Source organism: Apis florea, unplaced genomic scaffold (assembly GCF_048593485.1).
Source record: "Apis florea isolate Af1SG1 unplaced genomic scaffold, ASM4859348v1 contig_1794_pilon, whole genome shotgun sequence".
NCBI classification, from domain to species: Eukaryota; Metazoa; Arthropoda; class Insecta; order Hymenoptera; family Apidae; genus Apis; species Apis florea.
The window spans coordinates 866,229-887,123 of NW_028256482.1; the positions used below are offsets into that span (position 1 = coordinate 866,229).

At 22.7% G+C, this 20,895-nt stretch overlaps 3 protein-coding genes across 7 annotated transcripts; all 3 read left to right on the plus strand.

Annotated features, from left to right (window-relative positions):
• The first annotated feature begins 716 nt into the window (after positions 1-716).
• On the plus strand, positions 717-5,051 carry LOC100864051 (uncharacterized). 2 transcript variants are annotated; one of them, XM_031917433.2, is made up of 9 exons: positions 717-891; positions 1,668-1,787; positions 1,866-1,983; positions 2,242-2,503; positions 3,242-3,358; positions 3,456-3,546; positions 4,537-4,682; positions 4,756-4,888; positions 4,949-5,051. In XM_031917433.2, exons 1-9 carry the CDS (start codon positions 751-753, stop codon positions 4,997-4,999), a joined length of 1,179 nt encoding a protein of 392 aa, XP_031773293.2. In that variant the 5' UTR covers positions 717-750; the 3' UTR covers positions 5,000-5,051. The 2 variants fall into 2 exon arrangements, with proteins under 2 accessions (XP_031773293.2, XP_086769312.1); XM_086913186.1 differs by lacking the exon at positions 3,456-3,546 and having other exon boundaries at positions 3,242-3,362.
• Positions 5,052-7,352: 2,301 nt separating this feature from the next.
• LOC100863934 (uncharacterized) lies at positions 7,353-11,843 on the plus strand. 3 transcript variants are annotated; one of them, XM_086913211.1, is made up of 9 exons: positions 7,353-7,576; positions 8,410-8,529; positions 8,610-8,727; positions 9,004-9,265; positions 9,954-10,070; positions 10,168-10,262; positions 11,270-11,411; positions 11,486-11,618; positions 11,683-11,843. In XM_086913211.1, the coding sequence occupies exons 1-9, from the start codon at positions 7,370-7,372 to the stop codon at positions 11,731-11,733; spliced, it is 1,245 nt and encodes a 414-aa protein (XP_086769337.1). In that variant the 5' UTR covers positions 7,353-7,369; the 3' UTR covers positions 11,734-11,843. The 3 variants fall into 3 exon arrangements, with proteins under 3 accessions (XP_086769337.1, XP_086769330.1, XP_086769342.1); XM_086913204.1 differs by having other exon boundaries at positions 10,168-10,258; positions 11,266-11,411; XM_086913216.1 differs by lacking the exon at positions 10,168-10,262 and having other exon boundaries at positions 9,954-10,074; positions 11,266-11,411.
• A 2,672-nt stretch (positions 11,844-14,515) lies between these two features.
• On the plus strand, positions 14,516-19,049 carry LOC100869353 (uncharacterized). Of its 2 annotated transcripts, XM_086913181.1 has the most exons (9): positions 14,516-14,656; positions 15,465-15,584; positions 15,665-15,782; positions 16,074-16,335; positions 17,108-17,224; positions 17,322-17,412; positions 18,410-18,555; positions 18,629-18,761; positions 18,826-19,049. In XM_086913181.1, exons 1-9 carry the CDS (start codon positions 14,516-14,518, stop codon positions 18,874-18,876), a joined length of 1,179 nt encoding a protein of 392 aa, XP_086769307.1. In that variant the 3' UTR covers positions 18,877-19,049. The 2 variants fall into 2 exon arrangements, with proteins under 2 accessions (XP_086769307.1, XP_086769298.1); XM_086913172.1 differs by having other exon boundaries at positions 18,629-19,049.
• The last annotated feature ends 1,846 nt before the right edge of the window (positions 19,050-20,895 follow it).

Here is a 20,895-nt window from a genome sequence, read left to right on the forward strand (position 1 = left end):
TTAAATTGGATTTTATTAAAATATTTCATATATGCTTCATATCACTTTACGTTAATTACAATACTGCACAATTTCGTTCAAAATTCAATTAAAAATAATAAAGTGCTCCTTAAATATGATTAATTGCATTCTACAAAATAGTTTGAAATAATTACTTAAATAACATTAATACAGCGTTCAGTGTTTAAAAATTAACATTTTAGACAATAATTAGTATAATATAGTATTTTAAGATATTACGTAAAACTTTCTCTTACATTATTATCGTTCGAGCAAAATACATCCTTTACTATTGTTCTCTTCCAATTGTTTCTCGTTGTTATTTTGTTACTGTTGAATGAAATAACGATATGAAGTATTCTAACTGAATAAAGTAACGGTATAATTAGGACAGAAGTTTTCTAGTAAAGCGACTGGAAGATACTATTCATCGTAACAAAATTTTATTCTCTCAACACTTGAAACAGAAGAAGAAAAAACTGAAGGAATAAAAAAAAAATGACGATAAAGATTAATAATACAAACGAGAAATTTAAAAACTATAATTTTCTCGAAATCAATATCTATTATGGAAAATCTCCTTGCAGAATGTATGCGTAAAATCGATCGATTGTAATTTACTCCAATTTCTTCACATTATATTGTTACTATTGTAAGAGAGAAAAATAATTGCATAAATAATTTATCAAACTGAGCTATAGTCGAATGATTCTTCGAGTTCTATATGACAGTCGATATTTGACTAGAAATATGGACGTGTTTGACAAACACTATCGTACCTATCATATTGTGTTGAAAATCATAGGATTATGGCCGTACAATAACTCAGTCTACGCATGGATTCAAAGATTATTATTATTGACACTCTATCTTGGAAATGTAATATTTCAGGTGACAAAATTTTTCTTTGTTTAATTTGTTATATTTTTATTTAAATAAATAATAAACTTATCATAGTATATTAATGTTCTCTTTCTTGAAATAATAATATGTATTTGTTGATTTACATGAAATATTAATATATTGATATGATGTATTATGATTTTAAATTTGTGAATTATATATTAAAGTATGAAAACATATTTGTATAATATTCAAGAGTTATCATATTCTAAGTTATACCAAGTGTCCAGATAATATATACATACGGCATAACTTTATTTCGTTTAAAAATTCATTTTCGAAAATTCTAGAAATCTAGAAATCGAAGATTATAGAATTGTTCTTCATCTTTAATATACATATATATATATATTTAAAAAGAAAAAGACTTAAAATTTAATTCTACAATTTTTGCATACTTTTACATATAAAAAAATTTTCATTTATAATTTATTTGTCTCTAATTAAGGGTTAAACAATTACACTTCAAAGAATTCAATTTTCTCGAATAAAAGCTTGAAATAAAAGAATTTTATTCTAATTTTTTTTTATTCGCTTGTGTACATTATTCGGCTCGATTTATTGTACATACAGCTTAAATGAATATCGTCACATGTCCATTTTATTTCTATTTTTGATTAAAAGATAATAATGTATTAAAAATGATGTATGAAAAATGTATTAAAATGATAATAATGATAATATATATGAAAGCACGATCGAAATACTATATAATCATCATAAAATCTAATATTTCAAATGTATTCTAATTAACAAATTTTTAGATCGTGTCACTTTTAAGATCTGAAATTACCTTACGAAACTGTATTTTAATATTGTCTACGACTTGTCCACTTATAATAATTTTGTTACGGTATATAAACTTTATAATGTTTTTTCCTATGGTGAGCAAAAATTAAAATTATTTTAGATTTTTTTATGGAAAGATATTATTTTCATGTTACTTTGTTTTTATGATGTAGGTAAAACATTTATTTCATCATATCGGTATGGAGGAAAATATAGTACAAGATTCAATAGAAACAGAGATACGGACGAAATACATCAATGAATCTTGTCAAAAGATCGATTTCTATTTCCGTAAGAAATATGTAAATTTTTTTTATAATATCTTTCATCGCAAATGTTTAACAATATTTGTTTATTGTTGAATTTATAAGTTTTAATACAAATTTTTTATTTTATATATATATACAATATTAAGAACTATGATATTTGTAATCTTTAGAAAAGTTGTTATTTTTTAACAAAAGCATCGGAATTTTTTTTTTCAATGCTAATATTATATTATTATTTAAATTTAAACATAATTTATTGAAAGGTTTTTCCAATTTTTAGGTGTGATTTTTTCAACAATTACATTATTTAATATATCCTTATTGTATTTTATAACAATGAATTTCATAATGCCTGTGAACCAATATGGTATACTTATTCTTCGTTACATTACATTATTTTCTGTCAATCGAAACATATATTTTTATATTTTATGCTTGGATGTCATGTTTGTTGTTACATTTGGATTATTATCTATAATATGTACCGAATCGATAATTGTAGTTTATAGTTATCATACAGGCATGTTGTTTAAAATTATTAGGTAAGTAAATTATCATATTTATTTCGCATGAAATTATGTAATAAATATTAACTTTAAATTACTTTATTTACAACATTTTTTACAATATGGATTTACATTCATAAAATATATTATAATTAATTGCAAAATAGCATAATTTTTATAAATTTAATACTATTTGAAATATTATATTTTTCTTACTTCTAATATAGAAGATTAATATATAGATTGTCCCAGTGCTCTAAATAATATGCATTAAGTGTTAATATACAACCAAATACGATATGTCTTGATTTATATTTGTGATATGATTTCAAACAACTTTTGTTTTGGCATAAATTTTCATTTAGATTTTATTATTCGTTACATATTAACGAAATAACGCTGCTAATTGAAATTTTAAATATATATAAATACTGATAAATCTACAAAATGCATTTTTTAAATTTTTATTAAACGTCTAATATATATAATAAAAACAAAAATTTTTTTAAATATATTTCATTGTTTTTTTTCAATTCAAATTGAAAAGGTTTTATATAATTCTTTTCTATATTATATAACAAATTAATCCTTCTAATTTTTCCAAGAAAAAAAACAAACTTACGTCGTTAAGTACAATTATTAAAAAAAATTATAATATTTTAAAAACCAATACTTTGTTGGCTGATCGTAAAAATAAATATAAAACAATTTTAAACGGTAAAATTATCAAGTTTTTTCTTAAGCAATGTTTATTTGCAAGTCTCGTATTTTTAGCCATCGAATACGAGAGATTATTACGTATTTAACTATATTTAATCTCTCATCGAAGCAAATTGACACGAAACTCACGGAGCTTTATCGCGTAGTGGATATACATAATCAAGCAATCGAGTTGGTAAATTAAAATATGATATCAATAAAAATTAATCTCTCATATACTTATGTTATATATAATATTTCGTTTGTGAATTTCATGTGACAATGAAAGACTTATCAATATCATGATAAATAATTCAGGAAAACAGTATATGATGTCCGCTCTTTTACTCGTAATTTCAATGGCTGTAAGTCTGCATCGAGTAAGTATCTTTTCATTATTACGTAATAATAATAAACGAATTTGAAGATGTCAGAATTCTCAGTTAATTATTACCGGGTGTTTTATTTTATATTGTTCATATTAATCACAATTAATCTCTTAAATCGTTTAAATTATTGAAAATAATACTTTATACGATACTTGTGTTTTTCTAAAGAAATATCTCTTGTTAACTCTTAGTCGTTTAAATGAAGACTTTTTCGAATTCTTAAATTTTCTGCATTTTTTAAAATAAAAATATGTTTTATTTAGTGAGAATCGTATTCAAAAATGAATTTATCATATTATTTTTGATTTTTGAACATCATTCAAGATTATTCATTATTATTCCAGATATTTATTATTATTAATTAGCAGAAATTAATCCTTACATTCTATACGTACAACAGCTGTGCACATCAATACAATGATTTATTCTGTTCCTTAATTGACATACTATTCAAAAGTATCACAGTTAATTTGGGAAACATCGCTTATGAAATCCTTCATATGATTGGCTTTTCTCTAAAAAAATTTATCTATATAACTCTGAAAAAAATTTAAATTCTATGAAATAGTAACTTTAACAAAATATTTATGTCAATAACTATACTCTTTGTATTAATAATTTATTCCAATCTTCTGACCATAAAGCAAAATTTAAACAATATGTGATCTTAGGTGAGATTTCAATGACCAACATAATAATCATAAAAAGATCTCTTGAAATACAAACTTTATATGCAACATTTTTTTTTTAAATAATGCATAATTCAAAAGATAATTGTACGAATAGAAATTAAAATGAAACATCTTGTATATTGAAAGGCAGTATAATTTTTTTTTAATTTCTTTTAATTCATGAAACATATTATACGAGACGTTTCAAATTTGTATATATTCTATAAATACATAATAAATAAATATACCATTATATGTAATCAATCTAAAAATAATATTGTATTGAATGTGTATTAATTTTTTTTCACAGCTAGTGAATGCGATTACAATTAAGAAGGATCAATTAGAAATTTTAATCTCTCTTATAATTTTTGCCAATCATTTGATGATTATGTTTTTGTGCAACCATAGTGGCCAAATACTTATAGACAACAGTGAAGAATTTTTTCATGAATTGTAAGTTGGAATTTTTATTCGTGAAATTAATTACAGTAACAGTAAAAAAAAAAAATGTCTCTTCATTGGACAGATATATTTCTGTATGGTATTTTGTACCATTAAAAGTACAAAAGATTTTATTACTCGTTATGATACGAAGTTCAACGGCATGCATGTTTCACATCTTTGGTGTGTTCATTCCTTGTTACGCAGGATTTACAGCGGTAATTTGTTTAAAAACATCATCATTTTAATTCGAATTAATAAAAATTGTTTCATTTCAGATGTTGAACACTTCATTTTCATATTTTACTTTGATATACTCGACACAATAAAATTGTTACTATCATATTAAATGTACGAAATAAACAATTGTTATTATTCTTTACTTTATTTTGTTTTTTCTTTTTTTTTTTTCTTTTTTGTTAATATTTGCTCAGTTAAGAATTCTGTAATTATATATCTCGAATTAATTATGTAATTTGTTATATTATTATTTATAATTTCGTTACCGTTATAATTAATTTAGAACAAATATTATTTTGCATATTTATTTCTCTTAATTGCGAGTGAAAATAACCATTTCATATTCGTTATTGTTCATATATGTTATATTCAACAAACTTCGATATTTGTACCGAAATGAATATTCGAAATAGACAATTATAACAAATATTGTTCTGCCATTTTGAATTTCACGGATCAATGCATCAATTAAAAAATCTTTACGTCTATCTGATTCGAATTCAATGTTTTTTTATTCTGATATGAGATTAATGAGAAATTCAATATTTATATTTTAATTATATCATTAATCATATAATATGATTATTATTTTATGTCCACTAAAGAAACCATAAGCATAAGTGATAATAGGGAATGGAAATACGTTAATGTACATATAAATGTGTCGAATGTTTTTCGAAACATATATAAGCTGACGCTTGTAAGCGGTGATATATTTTCTTAACTATATGTAGAAATATTATAAGTGCAGAGAGCTAGATCTCTTACAATGCCACAGTAGATGATTATATCTGACGATCAGAATACTAATGTGATTGCAACAAGTATGTTAGACTCAATTCAAGAGTGTAGACTTCCTTTCAGCGAGGGAAATTCCTTCCAAGTTCAATTGGAAGGATCAACTAGGTGAGACATGATAATAACTAATAATATCGATTGAATTGAATTAGTATTGCATAAATTAAGCAGCATATATTTATTATAGATTATTCCTAATTAGGATGATGTTGCTTACCATCGAATCAGCCATATGTCATTCTTGGGATCGATTTCCATTTCAATCAGTATGTGAAAAATATATAATTGTAAGTATCTACTTAACTCTGTTCGAAAACGGCAGTCTTTTCATGTAATATTATCCTTTGTTTAGGTTTAGTGAAGATCGATAATAAGTGGATCGATAATAATGGAAAAAGATTTCCATGCGAGGAACTTCACCGAATAACATGGTTATAAATCTTTAAAGAAATAAATAATGAATTATTTTCTTATTATCGGAAATAAATAAGTAAATTTTTATTTTCAGTTTTTGTAAGTATTTATATATCATGTAATACAACTAACGGGAATATATTAATGTTTTTTCGAACAGGAAAAATTTTATTGCTTTTAATTATGCAAATTAAATTTTAATTTTATTAGTCAAAGATTACTTCTTCAGTTTATTATTTTCAATAGCTTAACTAATCTAGGAGATATAAGAACAAAGTCACTTTAAACCGCCCTCCAATGCGACTATTGGTCGTTTTAACCCCGTTTTAGTTTGCATTTTCACGGAAAATAATGATTGGAGGAAAAACCAATCCGGAGAAAAATCATGGAATATATATTTTGTGATCAATTCTCAATTTTAATAATAAAAGATTAACAGAGATTAATAAAAGAAAATAAAAGAAAATAATATGATTAATAAAAGAAAATTTATATGTAAAAATTTCTATCGTATATTTTTAATAAAATTAAATTGGATTTTATTAAAATATTTCATATATATGCTTCATATTACTTTATATAAATTACAATAGTGCATGATTTCGTTCAAAATTCAATTAAAAATAATAAAGTGCTCCTTAAATATGATTAATTGCATTCTACAAAATAGTTTGAAATAATTACTTAAATAATATTAATACAGCGTTCAGTGTTTAAAAATTACTTTAGACAATAATTAGTATAATATAGTATTTTAAGATATTACGTAAAACTTTCTCTTACATTATTATCGTTCGAACAAAATACATCCTTTACTATTGTTCTCTTCCAATTGTTTCTCGTTGTTATTTTGTTACTGTTGAATGAAATAACGATATGAAGTATTCTAATTGAATAAAGTAACGGTATAAGTGGAACAGAAGTGTTCTAGTAAGGCGACTGGAAGATACTATTCATCGTAACAAAATTTTACTCTCTCAACACTTGGAACAAAAGAGGAAAAAATGAAAAAGAAGAAACTAAAGAAATAAAAAAAAATGACAATGAAGATTAATAATACAAACGAGAAGCTTAAAAACTATAATTTTCTCGAAATCGATATCTATTATGGAAAATCTCCTTGCAGACTGTATGCGTAAAATCGATCGATTGTAATTTACTCAAATTTCTGCACATTATATTGTTACTATTGTAAAAAAGTGACACTATGAATATACGAGAGAGAAAAATAATTGCGTAAATAATTTATGAAACCGAGGTGTAGTCGAATGATTCTTCGAGTTCTATATGACATTCGATATTTGACTAGAAATATGGACGTGTTTGACAAACACTATCATACCTATCGTATTATGTTGAAAATCATAGGATTATGGCCGTACAATAACTCAGTCTATGTATGGATTCAGAGATTATTATTATTGACACTCTATCTTGGAAATGTAATATTTCAGGTGACAAAATTTATAATTTTTCTTTGTTTAATTTATTATATTTTTATTTAAATAATAATAAACTTATTGTAGTATATTAATGTTCTCTTTCTTGAAATAATATGTAATGAAATTTATTGTATTTATATAAAATATTAATATATTGATATGATGTATTATGATTTTAAATTTGTGAGTAATATATATGTATTAGCGTGATATGAAAGTACGAAAACGTATTTCTATAATATTCAAGAATTATCATATTTTAAATTATATAATGTCCAGTTAGTATCGGTCAGACACACGGCATGATTTTATATTGTTTAAAAATTAATTTTTGAAAGAAGTGAATTCTGGAAGTCCAAAAGTCGAATATTATAGAATTGTTCTTCATCAACATACATATACATATACATATCATTTAAAAAAAAAAAAACTTAAAATTTAATTCTACAATTTTTACATATTTTCAGAAACAGAATTTTCTTTCATAATTTATTTGTATTTTATTGGTTCAAGAAATTACACTTCCAAAAAAATTTAATTTTCTCGACAAAAAGCCTGAAACGAAAAAAATTTTATTCGCTTATATATATTTTTCGGCTTGATTTTGTATACATATATAAAAAGAACATAAGGAATATCTACATTTTTATCTTCTTATATAAAATTTTTGTTATATTCACGTTTTTTTGTTATTTTCATTTTTGTTATACAATAAACTGTAACATTATAACATATTTTAAAATGCCGATTAATTGATAATAACGATATATTTAGAAATGCGATCGAAATACTATATCATCATAAAATTTAATATTTCAAATGTGTTATGATTAACAAATTTTTAGATCGTGTCACTTTTAAGATCTGAAATTACCTTACGAAACTGTATTTTAATATTATCTACGACTTGTCCATTTATAATAGTATTGTCACGATATATAAGCTTTATAATATTTTTTCCTATGGTGAGCAAAAATTAAAATTAATTTAGACTTTCTTATGGAAAAATATTATTTTCACGTTACCTTTTTTTCCTATGATATAGGTAAAACATTTATTTCATCATATCACTATGGAGGAAAGTATAGTACAAGATTCAATAGAAACACAGATACGAACGAAATACATCAATGATTCTTGTCAAAGGATCCATTTCCTTTTCCGTAAGAAATATGTAAATTTCTTTTATAATATTTCTCATCGCAACAACTTAAATATTCTAAAATACTCATTGAACTCATTTTATAAGTTTTAATACAAGTTTTTCATTATATATATATATAATTTTTGAATTATAATATTTGTATTCTTTACTTGTTATTTTTTAGCAAAAGTACCAGAATATTTTTCATTTTTAAAACAGAAATTTTTTTTCAATATTATATTAATTATTATTTCAGTTTAAACATAATTTATTGAATGGTTTTTCCAATTTTTAGGTATGATTTTTTCAACTATTACATTATTTAATATATTCTTATTGTATCTTATAACAATGAATTTCATAATGCCTGTGAACCAATATCGCATACTTATTCTTCGTTACATTACATTATTTTCTGTCAATCGGAATACATATTTTTGTATTTTATGCTTGGATTTTATGTTTGTTGTTACATTTGGATTATTATCTATAATATGTACCGAATCGATAATCGGATTTTATAGTTATCATACAGGCATGTTGTTTAAAATTATTAGGTAAGTAAATTATCGTTATCCATATAGCATAATACTTATTAACAATTACGATAATTGCAACATTTTTTATAATATGAATTAACGTTCATGAGATTATAATTGAGTTCACAGATTTAATATTATTTTATTAATTATATAATATTATATTTTTCTTACTCCTTATATAGAATATTAATATACAGATTAATATTATTATTATATATTAGATAATAAATGCATTAAATGTTAATATACGGACAAATATATTCCAAAAATCGATTCGAGAAATCTTGTAAAATTCTGTTCCGAGATTACTTCAAGCAACTTTTGTTCTGGCATAAATTTTCATTTCGATTTTATTATTCGTTAGATATTAACGAAATAACACTGCGAATTGAAATTTTAAATATATATATATATATATATATATGTTTTTTTTCGATTCTAACAAATTGCAATTTTTATACAATTTTTTTTATACAATATACAGCAAATTATTTCATTTAATTTTCTAAAAAAAAAAAAAAGAAAAGAAGAAAGAAAAGGAGACGTAACTCATTAGTAACTCATCACAATTTTTAAAAAAGTTATAGTGTTTTAAAGAATGTACTTTTTTTACCTACAAAAATATACAAAACAATTTTAAACAATAAAATTGTAATAATGTTCATTCTTAAGCAATGTTTATTTATAAGTCTCATGTTTTTAGCCATCGAATACGAAAGATTATTACGTATTTAACTATATTTAATCTCTCATCGAAGCAAATTGACTCGAAACTCACCGAGCTTTATCGCGTAGTGGATATTCATAATCAAGCTATCGAGTTGGTAAATTAAAATTTGATTATATTATAAATCAATCTCGCATATACTTGTCTTATATATAATATTTCCTTCGCGACTTTCATGTTGCAATGGAAGACTCGTCAATGTCATAATAAATAATTCAGGAAAACAGTTTTTGATGTCTACTCTTTTACTTGTGATTTCAATGGCTGTAAATCTGCATCGAGTAAGTATCTTTTCTTTGTTGTTCATGATAATAATAAACGAATTTGCAGATGTCAGAATTCTCAGTTAATTATTACCGGATGTTTTATTTCATATTGTTTATATTAATCACAATTAATCTCTTAAATTATCTAATCGTTTAAATTACTTAAACTAATATTTTATACGAAATTTGTGCTTAAAAAGAAATATCTTTTGTTAACTCTTAGTTGCTTAGACCAAGACTTTTTCGAATTCCCAAATTTTCTGTTTTGCGCTTTTTTTTAAAATAAAATTTATATGTTTTATTTAATGAGAATCTATTCAAAAATGAATTTATTGCCCTAATTATGATTTTTAAACATGATTCAAGATTATTCATTATTATTCTAGATAGTTATTATTATTAATTAGTAGAAATTAATCCTTATATTTTATACGTACAACAGCTGTGCACATCGATACAATGATTTATTCTGTTCCTTAATTGACATACTATTCAAAAGTATCACAGTTAATTTGGGAAACATCGCTTATGAAATCCTTCATATGATTGGCTTTTCTTTAAAAAAATTTATCTATATAACTCTGAAAAATATTTAAATTCTATGAAATAGTTACTTTAACAAAATATTTATGTCAATAACTATACTCTTTGTATTAATAATTTATTCCAATCTTCTGACCATAAAGCAAAATTTAAACAATATGTGATCTTAGATGAGATTTCAATGACCATCATAATCATCATAAAAAGATCTCTTGAAATACAAACTTTATATGCAACATTTTTTTTTAAATAATGCATAATTCAAAAGATAAATGTACGAATAGAAATTAAAATGAGACATCTTGTATTTTGAAAGGCAGTATAATTTTTTTTTAATTTCTTTTAATTCATGAAACATATTAAACGAGACGTTTCGAATTTGTATAAATTGTATAAATATATAATAAATAAATATACCATAATATATAATCAATCTAAAAATGATATTGTATTGAATGTATATTAATTTTTTTTCACAGCTAGTAAATGCGATTACAATTAAGAAGGATCAATTAGAAATTTTAATCTCTCTTATAATTTTTGCCAATCATTTGATGATTATGTTTTTATGTAATCATAGTGGCCAAATACTTATAGACAACAGCGAAGAATTTTTTCATGAATTGTAAGTTGGAATTTTTATTCGTGAAATTAATTACAGTAACAGTAAAAAAAGAAATGTCTCTTCTTCTTGGACAGGTACATTTCCGTATGGTATTTTGTACCGTTAAAAGTACAAAAGATTTTATTACTCGTTATGATACGAAGTTCAACGGCATGCATGTTTCACATCTTTGGTGTGTTCATTCCTTGCTACGCAGGATTTACAGCGGTAATTTGTTTAACTAAAAACATTATCATTTTAATTCGAATTAATAAAAATTGTTTCATTTCAGATGTTGAACACTTCATTTTCATATTTTACTTTGATATACTCGATACAATAAAATTGATAGTATCATATTAAATGTATGAATATTGAATTGAACAATTATTATTACTTTGTATTTTATTTTGTTCTTTCTTTTATTTTTTCTTTTTTGTTAATATTTGCTCAGTTAAGAATTCTCTAATTATATATCTCGAATTAATTATGTAATTTGTTATATTATTATTTATAATTTCGTTACCGTTATAATTAATTTAGAACAATAATTATTTTACATAATCCCTTTTCTAATTGTGAGAGAAAATAACCATTTCATTTTTGTTATGGTTTTCATGAACATTTATAGCAGGTGAATTGTATCAATTTTATTTCATGTAATTGATTCGAATATATCAATAATATAATGGAAATTCATATTCAAAACAAATACGAAATATGGTATCAACTAGAAGAAAATTATTATGATGGGATGAAAATGTTATTGTATTTTTGAATTTCGTTGTTATATTGTCTTATATTTTTTTTTCTTCAATTCCTTCAATAATACGTATAAATAATAGTAATTTTTAAATAGTGGCAAATTTTACGTAAATTTATATATTTTAAATTAATATTTCACGAAATAAATTAGCATTAAAGCAAACCTATATTTCGAGTAAAACTTTGCTAAAATTGATACCTTCAACGATAATTTTAATATTAATTTCATTCTTTAACCATTCTTTATTTTTTGTTGATTTCTTCTTTTCATACATCGTTCCGAAGAAAAAGACCAAAATTACCCTTTTAAATGTTTACGGAATACGAACATTGCAAGTGATTCTCAAAATTTCTTATATAATGAAAAAAAAATTTTTTTTTCGCTATTAATTATTTAATTATTTCTGTTTATTTATTATATTATATAAAAGTGTTTAATCGCTTTTTCCTCAAGAAAAGCAAAATTTCTGTATTTTATTTGGATAATATACAATAATTCTTTCCAAATTAGTTTTAAAAGAATTATTTTATTTAAGGAAATGTTATAACGAACTCTAAAATTGACTTTTAACTTAATAAGAATAGAAGAATAAATTTTGATTTGCTGTTATGGATTTCGGCAAGTTGAGTGTCACAGAATAATTTAGTTATAAATTTAAATAGAATGATATGTACAATAGTAGCTTGGTTAGGATAATATAATACTATTCTGAAGATTGCTATAACTATTTTATATAGGAAATAATTTTTGCTAATCTAGATAGATCTAAATAGATTGCATATTACGTTATGTTTTTAAATTTTAAAATTGTTAAATTATTTAGATAAAAATTCGAGTAAAAGTAAAAAAAATATCAGAATATTTGTGGAATATCTGTATCGATAGAAATAGTAACAAATAATAAGAAAAATTGTAAAATACAAAAAAAAGAACATACCGATAATTTCCTCGAGTATTTTTGAAAGAATCATGGAAAATGTCGATATAAATACGTTTACTTGTGCCTCATTATTCTTTGTCTCATTTTTTAAGACTTAATAATTCTACTATGATATATGAATTGATTTTTGTAATTTTTTTTGTCAGATATTTTTCTTTTCTCATATTTTTAAGACTTAATAATTCTATTTTGATATACGAATTGATTTTGTAATTTTCTTTGTCTTGTGCGATGAAGCAATAAATTGATGATCAGGAAATAATATCGGTTCTACGAATATAAAAATGTATTATTTCACAAGTGTTTAAGTGTTTTCGAGATTATCAATCCCAAATTTGAATCAAAAGTCAAAATTTTTCTCATTTACATGTAATACATTTCACAATAAGTGTTTTCGAGATTATCAATTTCAAATTTGTATCTAAAATCAAAATTTCTCTCATTTACATATAATATATTGAAAAGTTATTACAAAATTCCAAAAAATTTTTTCAAAAAATTTAGAAAATTTAATATTTTTTTTAATTATTGTGTGATAAATTCTTTTAAAATTTTTGTTGTTTCTATTTTTATTTTATTGTCGCTTATAATTCATATAAGTTCCCATACTGTATTTTATACATGTAAATTTATACATGTTTTCTATCATATGTATCCCTGATAAAATTGCATTGGATTTATATTCAAAATATTTCGTACATACTTCACGTTTCATTATTCTACATAAATTACATTTGCGTACAATTTTGGTCAAAATCAAATTAAAAATAATAAAATGCTCGTTCAAGTATTAATAATTTCTACAAAATAACTTGTAAGGATAATTATTCTTATAATACAGCATTTAATATATAAAAATTACTTTAGATAATAATTAATACAACACATAACACTTATTATAACACTTTATTATCTCTCACGTAAAATCATATTTTTCAAGTAAAACGCACCACTTTTTAATTATCTCTTCCAATTTCTCTTTGTTACTCCTATTAAATGAAACAAGAATATGAAATATTTGTAACTGAATAAAATAACTATGCAAGTAAGGAAGAAGTTTTCTAATAAGGTAACTGGAAGATACTATTCATCGTAAACTTTCATTTTCTCAACACTTGGAACAAAAGAGGAAAAAATGAAAAGTGACAATAAAGATTAATAATACAAACGAGAAACTTAAATACTATAATTTTCTCGAAATCGATATCTATTATGGAAAATCTCCTTGCGGAAGGTATGCATAAAATCGATCGATTATAATTTACTGCAATTTCTGCACATTATATTGTTACTATTGTAAAAAAAATGACACTATGAATATACAAGAGAAAAAAATAATTGCGTAAATAATTTATCAAACCGAGCTATAGTCGAATGATTCTTCGAGTTCTATATGACAGTCGATATTTGACTAGAAATATGGACGTGTTTGACAAACACTATTATACCTATCGTGCTATGTTGAAAATCACAGGATTATGGCCGTACAATAACTCAGTCTATGTATGGATTCAGAGATTGTTATTATTGACACTCTATCTTGGAAATGTAATATTTCAGGTGACAAAATTTATAATTTTTCTTTGTTTAATTTGTTATATTTTTATTTAAATAATAATAAACTTATTGTAGTATATTAATGTTCTCTTTCTTGAAATAATATGTAATGAAATTTATTGTATTTATATAAAATAATAATATATTAATACGATGTATTATGATTTTAAATTTGTGAATAATATATATGTATTAGCGTGATATGAAAGTATGAAAACATATTTCTATAATATTCAAGAATTATCATATTTTAAAGTATATAGTGTCCAGTTGATATACACACACACGGCATGATTTTATATTGTTTAAAAATTAATTTTTGAAAGAAGTGAATTCTGGAAGTCCAAAAGTCGAATATTATGGAATTGTTCTTCATCAACATACATATACATATACATATCATTTAAAAAAAAAAAAACTTAAAATTTAATTCTACAATTTTTGCATATTTTCAGAAACAAAAGGATTTTCTTTCATAATTTATTTGTATTCTATTGGTTAAGAAATTACACTTTTAAAAAATTTAATTTTCTCGACAAAAAGCCTGAAAACATTTTATTCTAATTTTTTTTTATTCCCTAATTGTAATATGTAATTCGGCTTGATTTTGTATACATATATAAAAAGAACATAATGAATATCTACATATATTTTTGCTTTCATTTTTGTTATACAATAAACTGTAACATTATAACATATTTTAATATATCGATTAAGTGATAATAATGATAATATATTTAAAAATACGATCGAAATACTATATAATCATTATAAAATCCAATATTTTAAACCTGTTCTAACAAATTTTTAGATTGTGTCACTTTTAAGATCTGAAATTACGTTACGAAATTGTATTCTAATATTGTCTACGACTTGTCCACTTATAGTAATTTTGTTACGGTATATAAGCTTTATTATATTTTTTCCTATGGTGAGCAAAAATTAAAATTAATTTAGACTTTCTTATGGAAAAATATTATTTTCATGTTACCTTTTTTTCCTATGATATAGATAAAACATTTATTTCATCATATCAGTATGGTGGAAAGCATAATGCAAGATTCAATAGAAACACAGATACGAACGAAATACATCAATGATTCTTGTCAAAGGATCCATTTCCTTTTCCGTAAGAAATATGTAAATTTCTTTTATAATATTTCTCATCACAACAACTTAAATATTCTAAAATACTCATTGAACTCATTTTATAAGTTTTAATACAAGTTTTTCATTATATATATATATATAATCTTTGAATTATAATATTTGTATTCTTTACTTGTTATTTTTTAACAAAAGTATCAGAATATTTTTCATTTTTCATTTTCACAAACATATTTTTTCAATAATAATATTATATTAATTGCTATACCAGTTTAAACATAATTTATTGAATTTTGGTTTTTCTAATTTTTAGGTATGATTTTTTTAAGTATTGCATTATTTAATATATTCTTATTGTATCTTATAACAATGGATTTCATAATGCCTTTGAACCAATATCGCATATTTATTCTTCGTTACATTACATTATTTTCTGTCAATCGAAATATATATTTTTATATTTTATGCTTGGATTTTATATTTGTTGTTACATTTGGATTATTATCTATAATATGTACCGAATCGATAATCGGATTTTATAGTTATCATACAGGCATGTTGTTTAAAATTATCAGGTAAGTAAATTATCATATCGCATGATAATTATTATGTAATAAATTTTAACAATTACCGTATTTACAACATTTTTTACACTATGAATTAACATTCATAAAATTACATTTAATTGGCATAATTTTTGTAAATTTGATACCATTTAAAATATTATATTTTCCTTATAGAGTATTAATAGATATTAACAGATTATTAATAGATTATTAATGGAGTATTTTATATATATATATATGTTGTTTTAATATACTTTAAGTAATATGCATAAGTGGTAATATACAACCAAATATGTTCACGATAAGTCTTGATTTATGTTTGTGATATGATTTCAAACAACTTTTGTTTTGGCATAAATTTTCATTTCGATTTTATTATTCATTAGATATTAACGAAATAATGCTGCGAATTGAAATTTTAAATGTATACAAATATAAATAATGATAAATCTACAAAATGCATTTTTTAAATTTTTATCAAACGTCTAATATATAGTAAAAAAAAATTTTTTAAGTATCTTTTATTGTTTTTTCTTCGATTCAAATTGCAGATTTTATACAATTTTTTTATATATTATATAGCAAATTAATTCTTTTAATTTTTCCAAAAAGAAAAAAGAAAGAAAAAGAGACATAACTCTTAGGTACAATTTTTAAAGAAGTTACAGTGTTTTAAAGAATGTACTTTTTTTATCTACAAAAATATACAAAACAATTTTAAATAATAAAATTATTTAGTTCTTTCTTAAGCAATGTGTATTTACAAGTCTCATGTTTTTAGCCATCGAATACGAAAGATTATTACGTATTTAACTATATTTAATCTCTCATCGAAGCAAATTGACTCGAAACTCACCGAGCTTTATCGCGTAGTGGATATTCATAATCAAGCTATCGAGTTGGTAAATTAAAATTTGATTATATTATAAATCAATCTCGCATATACTTGTCTTATATATAATATTTCCTTCGCGACTTTCATGTTGCAATGGAAGACTCGTCAATGTCATAATAAATAATTCAGGAAAACAGTTTTTGATGTCTACTCTTTTACTTGTGATTTCAATGGCTGTATGTCTGCATCGAGTAAGTATCTTTTCTTTATTACATAATAATAATAAACAAATTTGCAGATGTCAGAATTCTCAGTTAATTATTACCGGATGTTTTATTTCATATTGTTCATATTAATCACAATTAATCTCTTAAATTATCTAATCGTTTAAATTGCTTAAACTAATATTTTATACGAAATTTGTGCTTAAAAAGAAATATCTTTTGTTAACTCTTAGTTGCTTAGACCAAGACTTTTTCAAATTCCCAAATTTTCTGTTTTGCGGTTTTTTTTTAATAAAATTATTTAATAAGAATCTATTCAAAAATGAATTTATTGCCCTAATTATGATTTTTGAACATCATTCATGATTATTCATTATTATTCAAGATATTTACTGTTATTAATTCGTAGAAATTAATCCTTATATTCTATATTTCAAAGAATAGCTTTGCACATCGATACAATGATTTATTCTGTTCCTTAATTGACATTCTATTCAAAAATATCACAGTTAATTTGGGAAACATCGCTTATGCAATTCTTCATATGATTGGCTTTTCTTTAAAAAAATTTATCTATATAACTCTGAAAAAAATTTAAATTCTATGAAATAGTAACTTTAACAAAATATTTATGTCAATAACTATACTCTTTGTATTAATAATTTATTCCAATCTTCTGACCATAAAGCAAAATTTAAACAATATGTGATCTTAGATGAGATTTCAATGACCAACATAATCATCATAAAAAGATCTCTTGAAATACAAACTTTATATGCAACATTTTTTTTTAAATAATGCATAATTCAAAAGATAAATGTACGAATAGAAATTAAAATGAGACATCTTGTATTTTGAAAGGCAATATAAGTTTTTTAAAATTTTTTTCAATTTGTGAAACATACTAAACGAGATGTTTCGAATTTGTATATATTGTATAAATATATAATAAATAAATATACCATTATATGTAATAAATCTAAAAATGATATTGTCTTGAATGTATATTAATTTTTTTTCACAGCTAGTAAATGCGATTACAATTAAGAAGGATCATTTAGAAATTTTAATCTGTCTCATCTTCTTTGCCAATCATTTGGTGATTATGTTTTTGTGCAACCATAGTGGCCAGATACTTATAGACAACAGTGAAGAATTTTTTCATGAATTGTAAGTTGGAATTTTTATTCGTGAAATTAATTACAGTAACAGTAAAAAAAAAAAAAGTCTCTTCATTGGACAGATATATTTCTGTATGGTATTTTGTACCGTTAAAAGTACAAAAGATTTTATTACTCGTTATGATACGAAGTTCAACGGCATGCATGTTTCACATCTTTGGTGTGTTCATTCCTTGCTACGCAGGATTTACAGCGGTAATTTGTTTAAATAAAAACATTATGATTTTAATTCGAATTAATAAAAATTGTTTCATTTCAGATGTTGAACACTTCATTTTCATATTTTACTTTGATATACTCGATGCAATAAAATTGATAGTATCATATTAAATGTATGAATATTGAATTGAACAATTATTGCTACTTTGTATTTTATTTTGTTCTTTCTTTTATTTTTTCTTGTTTGTTAATATTTGCTCAGTTAAGAATTCTCTAATTATATTACTAATTAATTTGTTATATTTATTATTATTTATAATTTCGTTACCGTTATAATTAATTTAGAACAAATATTATTTTGCATATTTATTTCTCTTAATTGCGAGTGAAAATAACCATTTCATTTTTGTTATGGTTTTCATGAGCATTTATATCAAGTCAATTATATCAATTTTATTTCATGTAATTAATTCAAATATATCAATAATATAATGGAAATCCATATTCAAAAACAAATACAAAATATGGTATCAATTAGAAGAAAATTATTATGATGGGATAAAAATAATATTTTTGTATTTTTGAATTTCGTTATTGTATTGTCTCATTTTTTTTTTTAGATTCCTTTAATAATACATTTAAATAATAGTAATTTTTAAATAGTGGCAAATTTATATATTTTAAATTAATATTTCACGAAATAAATTAGCATTAAAGCAAACTTATAGTTCGAGTAAAACTTTGGTAAAATTGATATCTTCAACGATAATTTTAATATTAATTTCATTCTTTAACCATTCTTTATTTTTTGTTGATTCCTTCTTTTCATACATCGTTTAATTCGAAGAAAAAGTCCAAAATTACTTTTTTAAATGTTTACGGAATACGAACATTGCAACTGATCCTCAAAATTTTTTTGATTTAATGAAAAAAAAACATTTTTTTTTCGCTATTAATTATTTAATTATTTCTGTTAATTTATTATACCATATAAGAGTGTTTAATCGCTTTTTCCTCAAGAAAAGCAAAATTTCTTATTTTATTTGGATAATATACAATAATTCTTTCCAAATTAGTTTTAAAAGGATTATTTTATTTAAGGAAATGTTATAACGAACCCTAAAATTGACTTTTAACTTGATAAGAATAGCAGAATAAGTTTTGATTTGTTGTTATGGATTTCGGCAAGTTGAGTGTCATAGAATAATTTAGCTATGAATTTAAATAGAATAATATAATAATACAAGAGTATTTTGGTTAGGATAATATAATACTATTCTGAAGATTTCTATAACTGTTCTAGTAGTAAATAATTTTTGTTAAATGATCTAGATAGATTGCGTTATGTTTTAAAATTGTTAAATTATTTAGATAAAAATTCGAGATAAAAGTCCTTAAAAAAATATCAGGATATTTGTGGAATATCTGTATCGATAGAAATAGTAACAAATAATAAGAAAAATTGCAAAATACAAAAAAAAGAACATCTCGATAAATCCCCCGAGCATTTTTGAAAGAATTATCATGGAAAATATCGATGTAAATACGTTCACTTGTGCCTTTTTATTTCTTTTCTCATATTTTTAAGACTTAATAATTCTACTATGATATATGAATTGATTTTGTAATTTTTTTTGTCAGATATTTTTCTTTTCTCATATTTTTAAGACTTAATAATTCTATTTTGATATATGAATTGATTTTGTAATTTTTTTTGTCTTGTGCGATGAAGCAATAAATTGATGATCAGGAAATAATATCGGTTTTACGAATATAAAAATATATTATTTCACAAGTGTTAAAGTGTTTTCGAGATTATCAATCCCAAATTTGAATCAAAAGTCAAAATTTTTCTCATTTACATGTAATACATTTCACAATAAGTGTTTTCGAGATTATCAATTTCAAATTTGTATCTAAAATCAAAATTTCTCTCATTTACATATAATACATTGAAAAATTATTACAAAATTCCAAAATTTTTTTCAAGAAATTCAGAAAATTTAATATTTTTTTTAATTTTTATCAGAAATAAATTCTTTTAAAATTTTTGTTGTTTCTATTTTTATTTTATTGTCGTTTATAATTCATATAAGTTCTCATACTGTATTTTATACATGTAAATTTATACATGTTTTCTATCATATGTATCCCTGATAAAATTGCATTG